This window comes from Vespa velutina, chromosome 7 (assembly GCF_912470025.1).
Source record: "Vespa velutina chromosome 7, iVesVel2.1, whole genome shotgun sequence".
NCBI classification, from domain to species: Eukaryota; Metazoa; Arthropoda; class Insecta; order Hymenoptera; family Vespidae; genus Vespa; species Vespa velutina.
Genome location: NC_062194.1, coordinates 2,309,006 through 2,329,946, shown reverse-complemented (window position 1 = coordinate 2,329,946; position 20,941 = coordinate 2,309,006). Strand labels below are relative to the sequence as shown.

At 24.5% G+C, this 20,941-nt stretch overlaps 3 protein-coding genes across 4 annotated transcripts; 2 read left to right on the top strand and 1 right to left on the bottom strand.

Annotated features, from left to right (window-relative positions):
* Nucleotides 1-370: 370 nt before the first annotated feature.
* On the top strand, nt 371-1,581 carry LOC124950332 (probable pterin-4-alpha-carbinolamine dehydratase). 2 transcript variants are annotated; one of them, XM_047496855.1, is made up of 3 exons: nt 371-532; nt 1,023-1,142; nt 1,219-1,573. In XM_047496855.1, the coding sequence occupies exons 1-3, from the start codon at nt 407-409 to the stop codon at nt 1,399-1,401; spliced, it is 429 nt and encodes a 142-aa protein (XP_047352811.1). In that variant the 5' UTR covers nt 371-406; the 3' UTR covers nt 1,402-1,573. The 2 variants fall into 2 exon arrangements, with proteins under 2 accessions (XP_047352811.1, XP_047352812.1); XM_047496856.1 differs by having other exon boundaries at nt 376-532; nt 1,026-1,142; nt 1,219-1,581.
* A 397-nt stretch (nt 1,582-1,978) lies between these two features.
* On the top strand, nt 1,979-3,371 carry LOC124950331 (succinate dehydrogenase [ubiquinone] cytochrome b small subunit, mitochondrial). The gene is made up of 4 exons (XM_047496854.1): nt 1,979-2,256; nt 2,575-2,714; nt 2,796-2,986; nt 3,060-3,371. The coding sequence occupies exons 1-4, from the start codon at nt 2,202-2,204 to the stop codon at nt 3,253-3,255; spliced, it is 582 nt and encodes a 193-aa protein (XP_047352810.1). The 5' UTR covers nt 1,979-2,201; the 3' UTR covers nt 3,256-3,371.
* LOC124950329 (indole-3-acetaldehyde oxidase-like) lies at nt 2,487-16,689 on the bottom strand. The gene is made up of 25 exons (XM_047496851.1): nt 16,025-16,689; nt 11,902-11,951; nt 10,259-10,439; nt 10,013-10,144; nt 9,563-9,719; nt 9,205-9,409; nt 8,662-8,882; nt 8,438-8,540; nt 8,100-8,227; nt 7,899-8,021; nt 7,655-7,822; nt 7,198-7,479; nt 7,021-7,125; nt 6,521-6,734; nt 6,262-6,445; nt 5,707-6,003; nt 5,530-5,612; nt 5,265-5,458; nt 5,014-5,172; nt 4,798-4,926; nt 4,584-4,714; nt 4,234-4,483; nt 4,052-4,148; nt 3,800-3,907; nt 2,487-3,721 (listed from the first exon to the last, which is right to left on the bottom strand). Exons 1-25 carry the CDS (start codon nt 16,048-16,050, stop codon nt 3,654-3,656), a joined length of 3,795 nt encoding a protein of 1,264 aa, XP_047352807.1. The 5' UTR covers nt 16,051-16,689; the 3' UTR covers nt 2,487-3,653.
* Between the last annotated feature and the right edge of the window lie 4,252 nt (nt 16,690-20,941).

The following is a 20,941-nucleotide window of genomic DNA, read 5'->3' as shown; positions in this document are numbered from 1 at the left end:
TATATACAATTAATGATTATGATTAATCAATTGATATCAATTATTACAAAATAATCTTTTTATTTGCTACAGAAAAAAAATTAATAACACAATAATAAAAAAACCTAACACATCTATATACATATATACATATATATTAAAAAAGGAAAAGAAAAAAAAAATGTACAATAATAAATTTCGTAATTAAATTCGATAACACTTTGTAGATATCTTCTTAATAAAATAATCTTATCGTTTATTTATGTATATATATATATATATATATATATATATATATATATTAATTATTAATAATATTGCAAATCGAAAATTTAAATTATACTATGTTCCCGCTTTAAATGTCATTCGGTATTCCCTCTCTCGAAATTACAGCTTATAGAGAAATACATGTGGGTCCATAGCTAAAATGTTGCTAGCAATATTGACCAGAAGATTTATCAGTAGAAGGGGATTTGATCAGAATAACGGTATATGTCACAACCTTGGTCAGATACAATTATCTACTCCTGTCAGCTCCAAGAAAAAAAAAATGGTAAGTTTATTCGTTAAATAATATTTATTATATCCTAAATGAATAAAAAATAGAAAATAAATTAAGCTGTAAACATTGTAGAATGAGATACTTGTTTGTATCTTACTTGAAGAAATCAATATGTTCGACCACTTGTTACATTCATCTTTTTTTCTTTTTTTCTTTTTTTCTTTTTTGTGCAGAAATTGTAAAATATCAACAATATTTATATGAAAGAACATTTTAAAAGAAAGTAATATATATTAAATCATTATGTTTCTCTTTGTGACAATAAAAAAAATAACATGAAATTAAAATAATAATATGTTAAAATTGATATTGATGAATAAAATTTGATGAAATAAATTTGTCCTTTATCAATAATATGAATGTTTACCTATTTTTAAGTATTAATCTAATATTATCTTATAAATTATATTTAATCAATGAACTATATTTATTTAAATGTTTAAATTAAAAATATAAAACATTGTTGATACTATGATTCTAGAAGAAACTGACGCAAGAAGAAAGGGATCTACTTTTGAATCCTTTGTTAGAAAATGGATGGACTTTGAAAACAGAACGAGATGCCATTTATAAAGAATTTATATTTAAAAATTTCAATGAAGTAAATCAATATCCTTTTTAATTTCAAACAATTGTACAATTATTTTTTTTACTTTTATTTTCATATTTTTTAACAGGCTTTTGGATTTATGACACGGATAGCTCTACAATCAGAGAAAATGAATCATCATCCAGAATGGTTTAATGTTTATAATAAAGTAAACATGACTTTATCTACTCATGATGTTAATGGATTATCGCAAAAAGATGTCGATTTAGCAACATTTGTTGAGAATGCTGCTAAGGGTTATAATAATTAATTTATTTTAAGATTGATGCCCTAATATAATCGTTGGATCAAGAAACAAACATGAATATATATATATATAGCAATTTTAATGATATTTTTAAAAGATTATCTCACATAAACAAAAAAAAAAAAAAACATGTTAAAATATTTTATTATTTTTTATTATGATTAAAATAATAAAGTTTGTTTATGCAGTTATCAAGTAATTACAATTAATTCTATGCGTTTTGATTATAAATTAAGAATTTGAAGCTTTCAAATTATTCCAATGCTTTTCAAATTACATGAGTATTTCGATTTCATAAAATGCACCAATCAACGAACACCTTTCAAAAAAAATCTAATGATAATTTCTTTTTTTTCTTTTTTTTTTTTTTTTTTTTTTTTTGAAACAAAATTTAAATATACTTGCTTAGAAAAATTGTATATAATTTTTATTTGATTATATGTTAAATTTTTTTTATTATTATTCTGATTGGTTTACAAAATCGAAATTAGATCTTTTCGATTATATAAACGAACTCTGTATATATGATTTTATCTAGTGACGTTCGTATCATGTATTCACGTATACATCTCTAGAAAAGGAAATATACATATACCGTTATTACCTTGTGTTTCTAGTCACTTTTCTAAGTTGCTTTGAATCTACGCTTGTAAATTAAGATCTCTTTGGATTAAACATTTCTAAACTTAATCAAAAAAGATAGTGACGGAAAATTAACAGATAATCTGTGTCATATACTATACATCGATTTTAATCATTTTAAAAAAAAAAAAAGATTAACATTATTTTACATTTCTAACAAAATGATTTTACAAAGAATAACAAATCTATGTGTTTTACGTAACATTAAACAATTCGGTAAGTTTTCATTTTGATATTCTCTTTGGATATTGAAATATAATTTAGATACAATTTCGTTTATGTAATCGTTATCATTTGTTTAACCTAACTAATTTTTTTCTTTTTTCTCTATGACGAATTGTTAAAATGTGATTATAACAAATATTCGTAAATTTTTATAAAGTATTTTTAATGAATGGATTAATGTTAGATATTGCTATATTGTAATAATGTGTGATATTGATAGGAAATTTTTTTTTCTTTTTTTTCTTTCCTTTTTTTTTTTTTTTTTTTTTTTTTTTTTTTATGGAAGTAAACATGATGTTTTTATTTCAGAATCTATTATAAAGCCTAGCTGTATGTTATCACAATATGGACAATTATCACAAACAACCAGATTTTCTTCCTCCCTTGCAAATTTGAATCTTAAGAATTCTAAACTAGTTAATCATGAAAATCATCAATTATTGACGAAGGTTACGCATTTTTAAGGCTTATTCTTTTAAAATAATATTAAAACTATAACTTAAAATTTGTTTTTCATTGTTTGCGAACAGTTACCTGTATCTCTAACCTTAAATGGAAATCAATCTCGCTTTGCTAGTACAGACGGCAGTCATGTACGTTTATGGGTTATGGAAAAAATAATTTCTGCTGCGCTTCCAATTTTACTACCAGCTTCTTTGTTATTGGAAAATCAAGTTGTCGATGGAATACTAGCTATTCTTGTAGTAATGCATATGCATTGGTAGGTTATTTCTATTGGTCTCAAATGCAAATCTATTTTCTAGAAAAGTTAATTATTATATCTATGTAATTAGGGGTTTGGAAGCTTTGATTGTCGATTATGCAAGACCTATTATTATTGGAACATTACTTCCAAAGGTATTTCATGTATTATTGAATCTTTGTTCGATTGTAACACTCGCTGGACTTCTTGTACTAATTTATAATGGACCTGGTATTGGAAAATCTATCAAAGATGCATGGAGTATCGGTAAAAACAAAGAAACTTAAATATTTAGAATGGAACAGTCCATAAATGAAATAATTTATTGCAAAAAGTTAGGTATGCCGTAGTTACCCTCTTTCTAAATTGTACAGAAATAAAGTATTTATTGCCTTACACACCAGTAAGAAATCTTTATTTATTAAATGATTAATATACTTTTACATAAAATTTTAATTAAAATCAGCAATAGGCCAAAGTAATATATTTATTCATTATTGTTTTGTACAAAATGCTATTGAATATATACTGTTAAAAACTTTATTGTTTCACTTTAATATTACAGCTTATTGTATACAAATGTAAAAATTATTATCTATATATATTTCTCTATTATCTATATATACTCTCTATATTTAAAAATATTATTGTTTTATTTCTATTTTTTATTGCCGTTATATTGAATTTACAGCGTCATTTCTTGCTTATTAGTTAGACTCGTGAGGAGAATTTTTTCTGTAGTAATAGGACCATCTAAAACATTTTAAATATGATTATACATATATATCAAATAAGTAATTGAAATCAATTCTTAATATAAATGATTTCTACCTAGTTGGTACCAGCCAGATTTTCCAGATTCTAATCTTGCAGCATTTAAAGCTTGCCGAATAGCAAGAGGAATTACAAAAGCCATACATAATGGAGGTTCGCCAGTTGCTATAATATAATTTTTTTACAATAACTTATGGAATTATTATTATTATTATTATTATTATTATTATTATTATTATTATTATTATTATTATTATTATGATTATTATTATGATTATTATTGCTACTATTATTACCATATGTATTTACCTTTAGAACGTAATACACCTAATCGATTCGGTGTATTTCTTCTAAATGAAACTCTAAAGTCAACTGGAATATCTTTAGCTCCAGGAGGTTTGTAATTCTAAATAAAAATAGAAACATAAACATTATTGATATATAAAATTAGATATTTTCTTAGTTATACTTTAAATTCGGTATAAATATACCCAAGTTCTATAATTCGTTAATGCGCCAGTTTTAGGATCGTAAATCAATTCTTCAGAAGTCCAATATCCCATTCCCATGATAAAACCACCTTCGACTTGACCCAAGTCAATTTCAGGATTAAGACTGATACCAGTATCTTCTATAATATCAACTCTTTGTACAAGATGTTGTCCTGTAAGTATATCAATCTCAACCTCTGCAATGGTTGTACCATAAATTTTATAAGGTGTCACATCTTTTGCTGTAAACCTAAGAAAAATATAAATATAGAATTATTGTCTTTTCTTAGATATAAAAAATAAGTTTTTCCAAAGAAATAAAACAAAACAAAAAGTCATTTTTCATTTACATGTAACGAGCACAAAGATCAACGTCCTTCATATATGCTGCCATAACTAATTCCTGCCAAGTTGGATTGTTTAATTCTTTCTTGATAGGTTCTAATCTTAACAAGAGTTCTTTGCAGGCCATCATGGTTGCCTAAGATCAATAAAATTTAACAATCCCCAATTGTATTATTTGCATAGGAAAAAAAAAAAAAGAAAAGAAAAAGTAAAACTTACGTAAGCACAAGACTCGCTAGTAATACTACCACCTGTGACGGAATTATTAGGTGCAGTAAAATTATCACTGGGTCTCACTTTAACAAGATCTAGATCTATACCAAGTATATATGCTGCTACTTGAGAGATCTAACGATTAAAAAGAAGAAAATAAAATTCTTTAATTTAATTCGTTATGTCATAGAATTATTTTTGTTTTAATTTTAACATTGTTACCTTCGTGTGAATACCCTGTCCACATTCAGTTCCACCATGGGAAATAGAAACAGTTCCATCGCGTGAATAAATGGTAACCATAGCATTGAATTGTCCCCAATACATGAGAGGATATTTCATTGGTATCAAAGATATTCCTTTTTTTTTCCAACGATTTTCCTATACGATATGTAAAATAAAAAAAAAATCCATATTTACGAAACGATCTATACATATGTTATTAATTAGATCACGAAGTATTCGTTTCTTACATTATTAAACATCTCGATCGCTCTCTTTCTCGAATCATAATCAGCAGATTTTTTCAAATCTTGTATTAATGGTTCCAACACACCTTTATCCTCTGCGTTCATATTTATCAATCTAACTTCTACAGGATCTTTATTTAATTCTGTAGCTATATGTTCCATTATGTTTTCTATCATGCTGATACCTTCCGTAGATCCTGTTACAAAGAGAATGTTTGTTAAAAAAATCATAATATTATAAAAACATTGTTCAAGGATTCAATCATACCCGGTGCTCTACAATAAGTATTGGATGGGAGATCCGTTTTAACTTCAAAACCATCACAGGACCATCGTTTATCATCGTAACAGCTGTATATTCCATTATTAAACAATTATTAATTCTTTGTTTATACTTAAAATTATTAATATAATATAATATAATATAATATATATATATATATACCTTCCCATATGATGCAATACAATAGGTGCATGCATCTCATTAAAAGAATAGCCGGCATTACCCCAATGTTTCGAATTCAAATACTGTATACGTCCATTATTATTCACACCAACCTCATATTCCTGTTTGGTGGAATATCTCTTGCCGACACTTATCATATTACTTTCAATCGACATAATGAATCTCGCTGGTCGATTAAGTTTATGACATGCAAGAGCACACGCACAGGCTACTTGAGCCGATCGTGAAATTTTTGCTCCGTATGCACCACCCAAACGTCTAACATTGACGTTTATGCTGAAAGAAAAGAAATATTATTTTATAAATTTTGTCTATTGTTTATGGTCAATTTAAAACATTATTAGTATTACGTACAAATTATAACTACTTTGATTGTTTAATAATTTTTTTTTTTTTTATATTGTTCTTGTAAATTTATGAATTAATGAAAGACAATTTTTCATTGACTGATGCCAATTTACGATTAACAATAAAAATTACAATTATCGAGTGAGAATGTAAGAGCCTACTGTTGTAAATATTTAATTCTCATACCTATTATTTTTAATTCCAAGACATTCAGCAATTGAAATTTGAATAAGATCCATCCATTGACTTGCTGGGTAAACATCTATCCCATCCTCAGTTGGAATGCAAACGCAAGATTGAGTTTCCATGGTATAATGATATTGAAAACCGCAAGAGAACGTGCCTTTGATAACATGTTTCGTATTTTTACCTATAAATAATATTATTAAAATTAGTTTATCTCCTATGATACTTGTTAAAAATATAAATTAATTAGTTTAATTACCTTTATCTGTCGCAGTATTATGTGCAGTTTGTAAGAACCTGTTTTTATTATTATCAATTAAAGCGTCGTCGATGGTCAATATTGGTTTTGTTTTCAATGCATCGATATATGTTATTTTTACTTTCTTCACAGCTTCATTTGCAATAGTATTAGTCGTTGCAACTATTATGCCAACTGGTTGTCCAGCGTATAATATTGTACTATCCGCAAATAGCTAAGGACAATAATTATCTTATTAATTAAATTGATTATTTAATTATTGTGGCTAATGATTATGAAAATAGAATGATATATATATATATATATATATATATATATATATATATATATATATATATATATATATATATATTAATTAAAATATATATTGTTATTTTACATTTAATATATTACAAAGAAAAGAGAAAGAGAGTGAGAAAGAGAAAAAATATTTGTTGACTATAGTAGTAAAAAATAACAACTCAATTATGTCAAAGGATTGATCAAATGATTTATCTTACCGTTTCATCTTCATTGAGCATCATCAGATTGCTAGAACCTGAAATGAATATATTCTTTCCAGGAATATCTTCTGCTGTAAAGAAAGCCACCACTCCTTTCATTTTCTGAAAATATTTTATTATAGCGATTTAATAATTTAATTATCTTCAATGATTTATCCTTCAATGATAACATACCAAAGCTTCCGAAGCATCAATATTTTCAATTTTACCATTGGCCACTTCAGTGACAACGAAAGCACAAAATACTTCATCCTTCAAAGGCATTATATCATTTACGTATTGTCCCTCTCCTGAGGTTTGATAAATGGCTTCCCTTTTTGCAATAGGCTTGTTCAATGGCCATATATTTTTATCAGTATCGAAATCATGTTTAGCCGATGATAATTCACGTTCTAAAATTGTCCCACCACTTCGAAGCTTTGGATCGATCTTCTCCGGTCTTATATTCAATATAAACTATAAAAATAAAAAATTTTAATTTTTATAAGTAATTCATAATAAAAAAAAAAAAAAAAAAGAAAGAAAAAAAATAGAGGATCTTTAGTATAATCAATTAATTAATAGTAAATGTCGATTAATGGCAATAAATTATTTTAGTCATTAAATCACCTTTTATATAATTAAATGATACCTTGTAAAGTAATCCTTCGGCCAAAGTTTTCCTAAATTCTGGCGAATAATCGGGCAAAACGTGATCTGGATTTAATTCTTTATCCAATATATCAATAGCCGACTTGACGACGTTCTTATCGAATACGGATTTGTTAACAAGAAAATCTTGAGTATTTTTTGCATGCATCTGCAAGTATAAAATTATAATGATTATACATTATTGATTAAAAATATTCACATTTGATATCATCAAAATTACTAACAAAATTTCCTTTAATTCCACCAATTATGATATTAGGTTTCTCCATAACTTTTCCTGTTCCATCCAATTTAAATAAGAAACCAGCGTTAATGTGTGCATGTGCATTTTGAGCTCTTGGCATGATCTACATCAGACATAATAATAATTTTGATATAATTTCTAATGCGTTATAAAAATTATTAAATTTTTATATATAAATTACCTTGTAAGATCTAAATTCGTAGGAACTGTCGAGATTTGGAAGGATAACACTATATATTATTTTGTGTTTCATATCACTTTCAAGAAATTCTAACAAGGTCATCTCAATCTTATTTCCAGGACTTTCGACTGTTATTTACAAAATAATAATTCTATCATTAATCATTTAATTATTAATTACGATTCATATGTAATTGGATTTACATTGATATTAATATAGATTGTAATTTGAAAAATTTATTGGAATAAAATTATACTTATTTATGTATTAAATGATAATTATGATTAGAAAACAAAAAAATATTCTATTTATTTATTGTTATATATTTATTAACTCACGTATGTGTATACGTGCACCAGCAGTTTGAAGCATGAGGAACAAGTCCGATGGAAATTCATGGTGTTTGTGTTTGATCATGAGATTACCAGCGATGGTACCGATCTGAAAATTTGAAAATAGGTCTTTTTTTACTTTTTTTTTTTTTTTTTCTTATTCGATCGTTCAATTTATTTTACATTTATTTTCTAATATAAATATGTCGCCCTTTTTAACGATTACTCACGTTACGAACTGGCACACTTGCGATTAGATCGATATGATGAGCCAAATGACGTAAATATTCGAAGCCCTTATCCTTCGAATATTTTTCAAAAGTATTCATTGCCAGTGTAAGGGACACATTGCTCCCAAGTGTCAAAAAATATTCAGTTTTTTCTATACGACGCAAATCGGGAATATCGTTTATGTCAATGTAAATATCTGGTTTTTCAATTCGATAAACACCTGTAATATTGAATTGTTTATGTAAATAAGCCGATAGATTTATTTATTCATTTATTTATTTTTTTTTTTGTTAGATACACCTGTATCATTGAATTGAACGAATTAAATAAGCTGGTGGAGATTTGATAAAAAGAAAAGAAAAAAAAACAAAAAAAAAAATACAAAAAAGATTTATATCTTTTTGTTCACTTTTCTTTTTTTTTTATGAAAAGATATCTTTCATTCATTTTTTCTTTTTTCTTTTTTTTTTCCCCCCATGAAAAATACTTTTCCATTCATTTTTTTATCTTTCACAAATTTTAAAGTAATTCACAAAATGTACCATGAGCAGTATTTCCACCGTTCAGTATATAAGTAGAATTTGGATATTTTTGAAATGTCGAGAAGAGATGGTCCACCGAAAGTACTTTGTAAAAATTTGCATCCTCCAATTTCATTGATACGGGCGTTGACGATTCTAGACCACAAGTTGAGCCATTTAAGCAAGGCAAGCCATTTTTTGGACACTTCTTTATTTTATAAGCTTCCTGAAGAGCACAATAAAAAAGAAAAAATTTATATAAATATATAATATATATAAATAAAAGATAATAATATATATATATATATATACAAGAGAATATACATTTAAAATTTATTTACAAATAAATTATTTATATACGAATAGAAATTGTTTTTACTTCGATATCTTGAATGGCCTTTACTAATTTGGGTGGTGCATCAGAAGCAAAAGATTTGAATGCATCCAAAATTGGTCTGTAACCTGTGCATCGACAAATGTTACTGCCAAATGAATTCTCGATTTCCTTCATTGTTTGTTTCTTATCCTTTAAAAGACTAAAAATTTATAATTAATTTAAATTAGTAAAAAAAAAAAATATAAATATATATACATATATTAATTAAAATAATTCACCGAAGAAAGAAATTGATATATATCTATTATATTTAATATAATATATATATATATATATATAAAGATTGATCAATTAAAAATTGATTATTCTTAATGATTTAAAAAATTCACTATAATATAATTTCTTTTTTCTTAACTATAAAATAATCAACGACAAAATATGCAATCATTAATTATTAATCATTATTATTATTTATAAAATTGTCGTGCTGACCTATAGAGATTCATGACCATGCCAGATGAACAATATCCACATTGTGATCCATTCATGTCTGCTAAGGCTGCTTGCATAGAATGATATCCCTTCATTCTATTTCCTATACCTTCGATGGTTTCAATTGACCATCTGTGAATAAAAAAGAAAAAAAGAAAAAATGAAAGAAGAAAAAAATGAATAAAATATATTAATAAATCTGATATTCAGTCAGAATGTTATTAATAATTAAAAATGAGAACGTACCCGTTACAGATAAAAATAGGTACAAGACAAGAATTCACTGCCATGGTTTGCCCTTTTACTGTTGCAGCAACGATACAAGCACCACAACCACCCTCAAGGCACATCGCTTTTGTACCTCGTAATTTCGCATGATCACGAATGAAAACGTTTAGAGATGTATTTGCCGGGACATCCTCTGATACTAAAATAATAATGATAATAATAATAATAATGATAATAATAATAATAATAATAATAATAATAATAATAATAATAATAATAATATATTTCATTTTATTTTGTATTATTTTTATATTAGCTCATCTATTATTATTTGATTAAATATTTAATTAAAATTTTAATTACATATATATATATATATATTTATTTAGTTTATTAAATTTGATTAAATTCTTTAATTTATATTTAATTAAATAGTATTAAATGTTATTAAATATTTAATATATATTTAATTTAATGAAAATATTTAATCAAACATTTTAAATAAGCTTTATTTCTTTATTTCATTTTGTTTTATTTATTTATTTATTTATTTATTTATTTATTTTTATTTATTTATTTATTTTTTTTAATAGTACTTTCTTCTTTACTTTATAGTTATTTACAACGGTAATTGTAATATGATATTTTTATTTGTTAATAATTAAGTAATATTAATCTTCATTCGATCAAATAATAAGTTTTATTAGGATTTTATAAGGTTCTTTTTTTTTTTATATTTTCTTTTTTTAATAATACTTTTTATTTTTTTATTTTACGATAAAACTTTCAATAGCATTTATAATCTCTTTATTTAACAGATTAGAAGAGTGAAGAGATAGAGACGAGTAGAGGTTCGAACAAATGGTACTACTCAAGTGTAATGAATGAGGGTCAAGGGGTGCCAAATTATCTAGAAAAAGGGTTGACGGAAGATAGAGAGAGAGAGAGAGAGAGCGAGAGATTAGATGGAAAAGAATCTCAAGGTATAGGCTAGGGTGAGAGATGAAGGAGAGGAGATAATGGAAGGGACTTGGGGATAAGATTATATAGAATTTGTGGAAAGGAAAAGGGGTCATGGAAGCGTATGTGAGAAAGATTTAGAAAGATGATAAAAGGAAAAGAAAAATTAGTATAACTTAATTATATTAAATCTATTCATTTAATTTAAAATTTAATTTGATATATACGCAATAATAAGGAAGAACAAGTATTTTTACTTTAAAGAGATTAACGATAAGAACGTACATACATATTATACATGGATAATAATTTAATTGGAGAATAATTTTTTTTTTTTAATTTATAATGACTCTTCAATAAAGTTTATAACATTTACTTGAATAATTGTCAAGCAATATTTATTTTATTTAATAAAGTAAGAAGAGATGGAACGTTCTTTGTTTTTTTCTCTTTTTCTTTTTTCCTTTTTTTACGTTTCAACAGAAAAGTGAGAAAATATCATTGTCATTAAATATATCATCTCTCATTGTCAATCGAATTTTTACAAGTTTTAAAATTATTCGAATTATTATCTATTTCTTTAATAAAATTATCATGTTTTATAACGGGTTTTTATTTTCTTTCAATCTGTAAATTCGAATTTGTTTTTTTTTTTTTCAATGATTCAATAGCGCACATGTAATTAATAAAATAATTCTTACTTGTATATGGTGTACCATTGATCATCAAGTCGACAGTAGATTTGGTATCCCTTAAAATACAGAAACATGTCCATTATTCATTAAATTCATATTTTTTTTTTTTAGTTAATAAAATGAAAGAATATAATAAAATATAGAAAAGAAAAAGAACATGTACAATGTTCTTACATAAAGAAGCTCAATCGTTGAAACATTATCGTCGACTAAAATTTTATTAGGAAAATTTGCAATTTTTTTAAATTTAATTTCCATATTTTTATCAGTCAGAAAAAACTGTTGGACATAAAGTAACTTTTTATTTTGTATGTGAAGAACGTCCTCGAATTTACAATAAAAGAAAAAACAACTATTAAGATATAACTTTTGAATATTTATGTTTTTTTTTTTTTTTTTTTTTTTTTTTTTTTTTTTTTTTTTAATATTAACAAGGAACAAATATACCATAACAATATTTTAATATACTATTTTCAATATATGCATATGGAAATCCTTATTTTTAGATAAGCATGTAAATAAAACATATTTATTTTTATTTATTAATACGAAAAAAAAAGAAAGCAAAAGAAAATGATTGGAAATCTATTTTTTATTTATACTTTTTATAAAAATATTGTTTTCTATCAAAGATATGATGACTTTACTGATTTATTCACATACACACACACACACACACATATATATATATATTGCACATAGTTGCACAACTTTAATTTCCGATGTGTAATATTCTCGATACGTACAATCTGCTTGGCAATATTCCATTATTATTGCACTATCATTTTCCAAATGAATAACACATATATACGTATGTATGTACATATAAACATATCATAAGTGCGAATAATAGGTGAAAAAGATAAAGATAATAAATAATTTTTCAATTAGAGCTTCTATTTTTCATCTTCCTCTTTTTTTTCTTCATTTTATCTACTTCGTTCTATCATATCATCTGTCTTACTCATTAGAGATTTCGTATTAACGTTAATATATTAAAGCGTATAATATTAAACGTTATTTAAAAAAAAAAATATATTATACATATTATACATATTAATCAGAACGTTTCTCTAATAGTTTTTAAAAACGTTTCTCTAATCAACATTTTTCTAATCACTTTTCTACAGTTAGATCTTATTTTATTTTATTCGATCATATTACTTCTTTTTCTATTATAAATTAAATATAATGATTGCTTATATACCAATATAATTATGCTACGTTAAGTATAATTTACTGAAATATTTATAAATTGCAATTAAATTTGCAGCCACGTAAAGTGAGATGAAAATAAAAAAAAAAAAAAAAAAAAAAAATAAAAAAAAGAAAAAAAGAAATAAAAAGAAAGTAAAAAAAAGAAAAAAAACATAAAAAGAAACAAAAAAAGATTTAGACATCAAGGTTATATAATATTATAGAGAGTTAATATGACGAAACGAGCTCGTTAAACGAACATACGTTATATGTGAATCTATGTCTATATATATGCATATGTGTGTACCATAATCATGACAACAACCCTTCGTGCTTTATTTAGCATATCCATATTGAAACGCTTATGTAGAATCAATTAGGAATATAGGTCATTAGTTATTAGTCGTATGTGCCTCTAATCTGAATTTAAAATGAATAATCGAAGTAAAACTGTTTCATGTAACTAGTGATTTTATTATACGTACATATAACAATGCAGACTTTTGTAGCAGAAATTCTTCATTCTGCTACAAAATATAAAACGTAGATCATTAAATTATTACGTAAATCATAGATCATCGTGGAACGATGAAATCATATAATAACGACATAATAACAACGTTCGTTTTAAGAAAGGATTCGTACGTCCGTTGATTGAAATCATTCATGCTGTTTCATCTGTTATTATTTCTTTTTTTCTTTTCTTTCTTTCTTTCTTTCTTTTTTTATCTTTTTTTTTTTTTTTTTTGACACTTGACGTCGTCATTCAATCATTACATATGAATAATTAATTTATTTAATTAATATTGTTTATAATTTGTCAAAAGTATTCTTCGTCTTCTCTTTTTTGTTTTTTCATTTTTTTTTTTTTTCCTTTTTTCTCTTTTTTCTTCGCAAAACTACAATATCCGACAGAGACATTGAAATTAAATTTAGCAGTTGTTATAACGAAACAGATACGTAACGACATAAATCGGAGTATTAAAATGAAAATTATAATATCAGTGATTCTATAATTACGACGAAGGCTCATTTAACGAATCTTTAATTCAGGATTTGTAAATCCATTCGTTGAATAATGAGTTATCTTTTTTTAAGTATAACTAAGTATTAACTCTACATTGATTATCAGGATGCTTAATCATTAATCAATAACATATATTACTCTTCATTAAAACTTCATTTTTTTTTTTTTTTTTAACAAACAACAAGGTAAATTACTGAAGATATTATGAAGTTGAAGTTAAAATAGAAAAAAATTTTTCCATTGACGTTTTAATTATATTAACATATATATATATATATATATATACGTTCACGTAACTTTGAAGTTACATGTAATACGCGTATTAATAGTTCTGTCATTATATAATGTTTTATTTATAATCGAAAGTTAATGTAAATAAAATTTAAGTTTCAACTTGTCGAATAATTTTATTTCATTTTATTTTATTTTATTGTATTTTGTAATCTTTCTTGTTTATTTTTTTTTCGTTTTCTTTTTCTTTTTTTTTTTTTTTTGTTTTGCTTAAATTAAGTTCACGAAGAACGGTGATAACGTTCAGGACATTGTATATATATGTGTGTGTGTATATATATATATATATATATACAAGCGTGAGAAAAATGCATTCATGCAATTAAATTGAGTCCATTTTATCGACATAATCTTACTCATTGCATATAGAACAATAGCTATGCATTTCATGCACGTATATATATACATTTTTATTGTACATAACTATCGTATATATCAACTCTTCAAACCAGCTGTTTCCTATTAAAGAGAAAATTCCGTCTCGAAATATTTGATTTGGGATTTAAGCTGTACTATTCACAATGGTGCTGTTTTATCTTATCTTTTTTTTATTCTAATTTTTTTTTTATTCTTTTATTTTTTTTTCTTTCTTCTTTTTTAATTCTACGTCAATAGTTTACGAGAAAATGCATTTTGAAATTGAAAATAGAGAAAATTATATTTTATTTTATTTTATTAAATGTTCAAAATGAGTACAGACGACTTTTATAGTAGCAGTAATAATGTCTTTGTTCAGCGTTACGTCAAACATTTTGCAATACATTCAGCGTAATTCAATGAGTGAGTAGACTTGGTAACAAAATAATACGAATAATAATATTTGTGTGTGCGATGTGTGCATGTGTATGTGTACATGTACGCGCGTGTGCGTGTGTATATGTACTAGAAAAAGAGTTCATCTGTATCTTAAAAATTTTTTTATGATATTAACCAAAAAAAAAAAAAAAGAAAAAAGAAGATATATTATATGACTGCGTGAATAATCAGACATTTTTTATAAGTAATTCGTCAACTAATTATTTTTTCAATACTAGAACAACTTAATATACTTTTATTCAGAATGACATGAGGAATCAATTTATACAAAAAAAAAAAGAAAAAAAAAAAAAGAAAAAATCATAGCTTTGACGCAAATAATATATCTAAAAATGTTTACATGTCGTACATGGGTGAATGAATGTACGTATATATGTAAATAATAACATGATCATCCTTCAGCATATAAAACATTTTCTGCAATGGTACAAATAAGAGCAAAATGATCTGAAAGGGAGAGAGAGTGAGAATTACAAAAATACTTGGCCTTAGGTTACTTTCACGTTTGTACTCATTTTAAAACGAAATAAGAAGTTTTACTTGAGGTCACATTTTTCCTGTAGAAATCTATACTATTATGTAATCGATATATATATATATATATATATATATATATATATATATAAAATTATCTTAATTAAATTAATAAAAAGTAAAATTCTTTCCATTTTTATCAAAATAATAATAAATTTCAATTATCAAATATTAATTGCTGTAAATCTTTTTATAAGAAAAAAAAGATAAAAAGAAAAATTATATGAATAAATAAATATATATATATATATATTATATACATACCCGCATATATCAGCTGTCGGTGGCATAGTTATCTCGAATTTGATAGAAAACGAGAAACGAATATAAACTTTTCAATAACGAAACTTTTTCCTTTTTTTTAAATTACAAAAATTGTTCGTATAGAAATAACAAGATATTTTCGTTGTATCTATCACTGTTTGAAACTTTTTAAATAGTTAATCTACTTTTTAGATTCCGTTCATCCAACTAAACAGACGGAAAGATTGTAACTGTCTCTGATAACCGGAAAGTATTACTCTTATGATACTGTGTCGTCCCCCACTATTCTCCATAAGATCATTACTTACTTTGAATGGCACATTATATATACGTATAAGTATATATCGAATGCTTTGAAATAATCAGAAAGTATAGCAACGGTGTTTTCAAAATGTAAAAATATGTAAAACAATTGTTTCCAAGTTATATAGCCCGTTATAATGATTGTTAGCAAATGAAAAAAAAAAAAAAGAAAGAAAAAAAAAAGAAAAAAGAAAAGAAGTTCGACATGAAAAGACGAAAAAAAGATTTTTCAAACGCCAATTAAGAAGTTATATCACATTCATCCATCATCCATTTTAAATTCGTTGTCATCATAGGTTATTGCATAGATCTCTTAACTATATTAAGTGTTATATCATACTTATCTTCCAATTGAAATTCATAGTCATCTTAAATATGACAAGAAGAACATTTTAAGATCGTATTTGCGAAATGTTACGACATAAAGTGGTCATCTGAAAAAATAAGTTTGTTATAAATTTCATGAGATAATTTTATAAAATAAATATGTACATATATATATATACATACATACAAACATATCAGAGCAATTTGAAAAATTCGTTTTTTTCGACTCTACTTTTTTGTTTTTCACTTTAAAAAAAACATTTATACGTTAAAAAAAAAAAAAGATTACAAACAAAATAAAATAAAAAAAGGAAAATTAAAAATTTTTCTAATTATTCTCTTATATATTTATATATATATATATATATATATGTTTGTATGTATATATATATATACACATACATATCCTTTTCAGATATATTTCTTTAGACTTTTATTTCGGAAACTTTTAATCTCTTTATTACAGATTCTCCTTAACGTGCGTCCCTCTTTGGCGTTCATTTTTAAAGCTCATTTTTTGGACATACATGTCTCGATAAACAACAAAGATAAAACAATAAATTTTTTACCATTGTTCGTTTCTTGTTTTCTTTCTTTTTTCTTTTTTCTTTTTTTTTTTTTCTTTATAGTTTTCTTCTCCTCCTTTTGAAAGAGAAAAAAATTCTAGAGTAAGTGTAATGTGTACTGTGTGTAACCAAATTTCTCGAAAGAACATTTTTTTTTCTTTTCAAAAATTTCCTTCGTACAATCAAGTCGTATGATTTTTTGTGTCGTTGACATTAAAAAAAAAAAACAAAACAAGAAAAAAAAGAGAAAAGGAAAAATGAGAAGAGGAAAAGAAAGAAAGAAAGAAAGAAAAAGAAGAAGAAGAAGTGAAAGAAAGGAAATCATTGTTGTAATTCCCGAACGACAAGTTTTCTGATCTTCGAGCATTTTCTAATAATAAAATTAGAAATAAAAATAAAAAAGTATATATATGTATATGTATATATATATATATATATATTTTTTTTTTTTTTTTTTTTTTTTTTTTTTTTAGTTACAGAAAAATTAATTAATAACTCTCCGTTAAACGTTTTTATCGATTTATTCGTTCATCCATTTTTTTATATATATATATTTTTTTTTTTTTTTTTTTTTTTTTTTTTTTTATTTTTCATTTCAAAGAAAAACGTGAAAATTAACAGACCGAGTGCTCGAAAATAAAATACACGTCGACATTTATTTCTTTCCTATCCTTTTTTAATGACACATTCTCTATCTCTCTCTATCTCTATCTCTATCTCTATTCCTTTCAATACAAAGATATAAACATGAAAAAAATAAATGATAACGATTGAAAGAGCTGGTAAACGGTTTTCGATCATTGGGTAAGATTTCGATGGAAGGCACGATGGCATATAAGATGGTTTCAAGCAATAATAATCATTTTTTCTCCCCATTAATGAAATCGATATTCAATCGAATTCGTTATCGCGATATTGCGACATTTTTCACAATTCTCATTCAATTTATTATTATTATCACTATTACTATTATTATTGTTATTATTATTATTATTATTATTATTATTATTATTATTATTATTATTATTATTATTACTATTATTATTATTATTATTATTATTATTATTAATATCATTTTATTGTTTTATCGTCCTTTTTTCTGCTTTCTTTCTTTTTTCTTTTCTCTCCTCTTTTATTTTTCTTTATTTTTACTCCTTTTCTTTTTTCTTTCTTTTTCTTTTTTTTTTTCTTTTTTTTTTTTTTTTTACAATCATGATCGATAAATCCGTATCAGCGACAATATATCATCGTCCGTTTAAATCAACAGAAAACACTAAATAAACTTAAGGGAAAATAATTATCATGAATAACGAAATAAAAGGTGTGTGTGTGTGTGTTTGTGTGTGGATGTGGGTGTGGGTGTATGTGCGGGCGTATATCCGTTCGTATAAAGTCAAGGTAACTCTCTTCATTAATCATGAATGAAATAAGTACTACAATAGTGTATGTCGTAGATCTTGCATATAACATGTAAATACAATACGTTTATAACCAAAGGCATACAAATTTTCGACATAGTATTGATTAAAACTTCTCATTCAATGCTTTCGATGATAATAGATTTTGTTCCTTTTTTTTTTTTTTCGTTTCTTTTCTTTCTTTTATTCATTCTTTGATGATCTAGAACTTTGTTGTTTTTTTGATCGTTTAATAACAAATATTTGCAATGTTCCAATGTATTATTATTAATATCAATTACGCAATAATAATAATAGTAATAATAATAATAATAAATATAAATAATAATAATAATAATAATTACAAATATCATGATACAAAAAAGATTTCAATGCGTAATAATAATATTATAAATAACGTTATAACGTAACGTGCGACAAATTTAGATCGTAAATGGAATAAATTAAAAAATTAAGAAAGTAATCATTGAAAAAATTTAAGAGCATTTTGATTTGCTTTCTTTTCTTTTTAATTTCTTCATTCTTTTTTTTTTTTCCTTTTTCTTTCATTTACTTACGATCCAAATCATTCGACGAAACGTTGTCGCTGTTGTTGTTGTTGTTGTTATTTTCTTGATCGTTTAATAACAAATATTTACAACGTTTTTATAGAAAATTATTAATACCAATAATATATAATCGATAATAATAATAATTATAATAAATAATAATAATAATAATAATAATAATAATAATAATAATAATAATAATAATGATAATAATAATGATAATTATTACGATATAATGAAATAATGGAACAATCAGTTTTTTTAATAAAATAATAATTATTAATATTTAATAATTTTTATTAAATTATTATTATTTAAAATATAAATAATAATCATTTATTTAAATGAAATAATAATAATTATATAAATCGCGTTGCTTATGATATGAAAGAAAATTTTTAATCGTAAATGAAATAAATTATTATATTTAAATATGTATAGTATTTGAGGGAACGTTAAAAGCTTCTCAAAAAGAAAAGAAAAGAAGAAGAAAAAATATTTCAGAGACACTTTAAAGAGTGGAGCAAGAAATGAAGTTTCTTAAAGTGAATGAGAAGGAAGAAAAAAAAAAATATATATATATATATATATTCTAGAAAATATCATCGCTCGTTAATACGCTCTGTTAATTCTTCTCACGGATTTTATAGGATCTAAAAGCAGCGGTCTCTAATGCGCTCTGACCTATATATATCGTCGCGCGTTAACTTATGTATTCTGTTTTACGTTACAATTTTATAAAATTATATTGTTGGAAGAGAGTGAAAGGAAAAGAAATTTTTTCTTAATTATCGAACTACGAAAAAATAAGAAAAAGAAAAAAAAAGAAGAAGAAGAAGAAGAAGAAATCAACAGAACGAAACAAAATTTAGATAACATTCTATTTTTTTTTTTTTCCTTTTTTTTCTTTTTCTTTCTTTTGAGCTTTTATGCATCGACACGTTTTTTTTGTTTGTTTTTTTTTTTGTTTTCGTTTTTTTTTCTCTCTCTCCAATCGTTCACTAATGGTCCAGCGTGAATTTTCTTTCGTTTCTTTTTCTTGTCTTTTTTGTTTTTTTGTTTTCGTTTTTTATTTTTTCTCTCCTCACTTTTCATCTTATTGCATATTTCATTGTAATAAAACGTAATACGTAAACGTCATTGTTTTTCTTTTTTTCTTTTCTCTTTTCATATCGCATAATTTCTTAATGAACAATGAACGAGAAAGAAAATATTTAAAAAGAAAGTTAAGTGGACGTGTTCTGCGCGTGTGTGTGTGTGTGTGTGTGTGTATATATATATTTGTGCCAGAGATTAAAAAGATTCTCGTTTGGGTCATAACATCCTCTTTCTTTTCATTATCTATAATGTTTATCCATTGTGACCTATTACTATAAATAAATAAATTAAAACGCACAGTATATCTCGGACTTTTCGTATTTTTGTCGGATTTCTAAAAATCCATTAGGAATTTTTTGGAATAATATATATATATATATATGTCGTCTTGCGCGCGCGTATGTGTGCGTGTGTGACTTTTTTTTTTTTTTTTTTTTTATTACACAGATTATCTCTTATATCTATATCGATAATCAATAAGACATATGTTATTTATCTTGTATTTTTAAATGTTTTCTCTCTAACGTGCATGATTCATACCGAAGAGAATAATGAATAGGTACAAATAGTTGTGCTTTTTATATATCTAATAAAAATACAAATGTGCCACTTTGCCTTCTAATATATATTTTTAGAATGTATCCGTGTATGTAATAT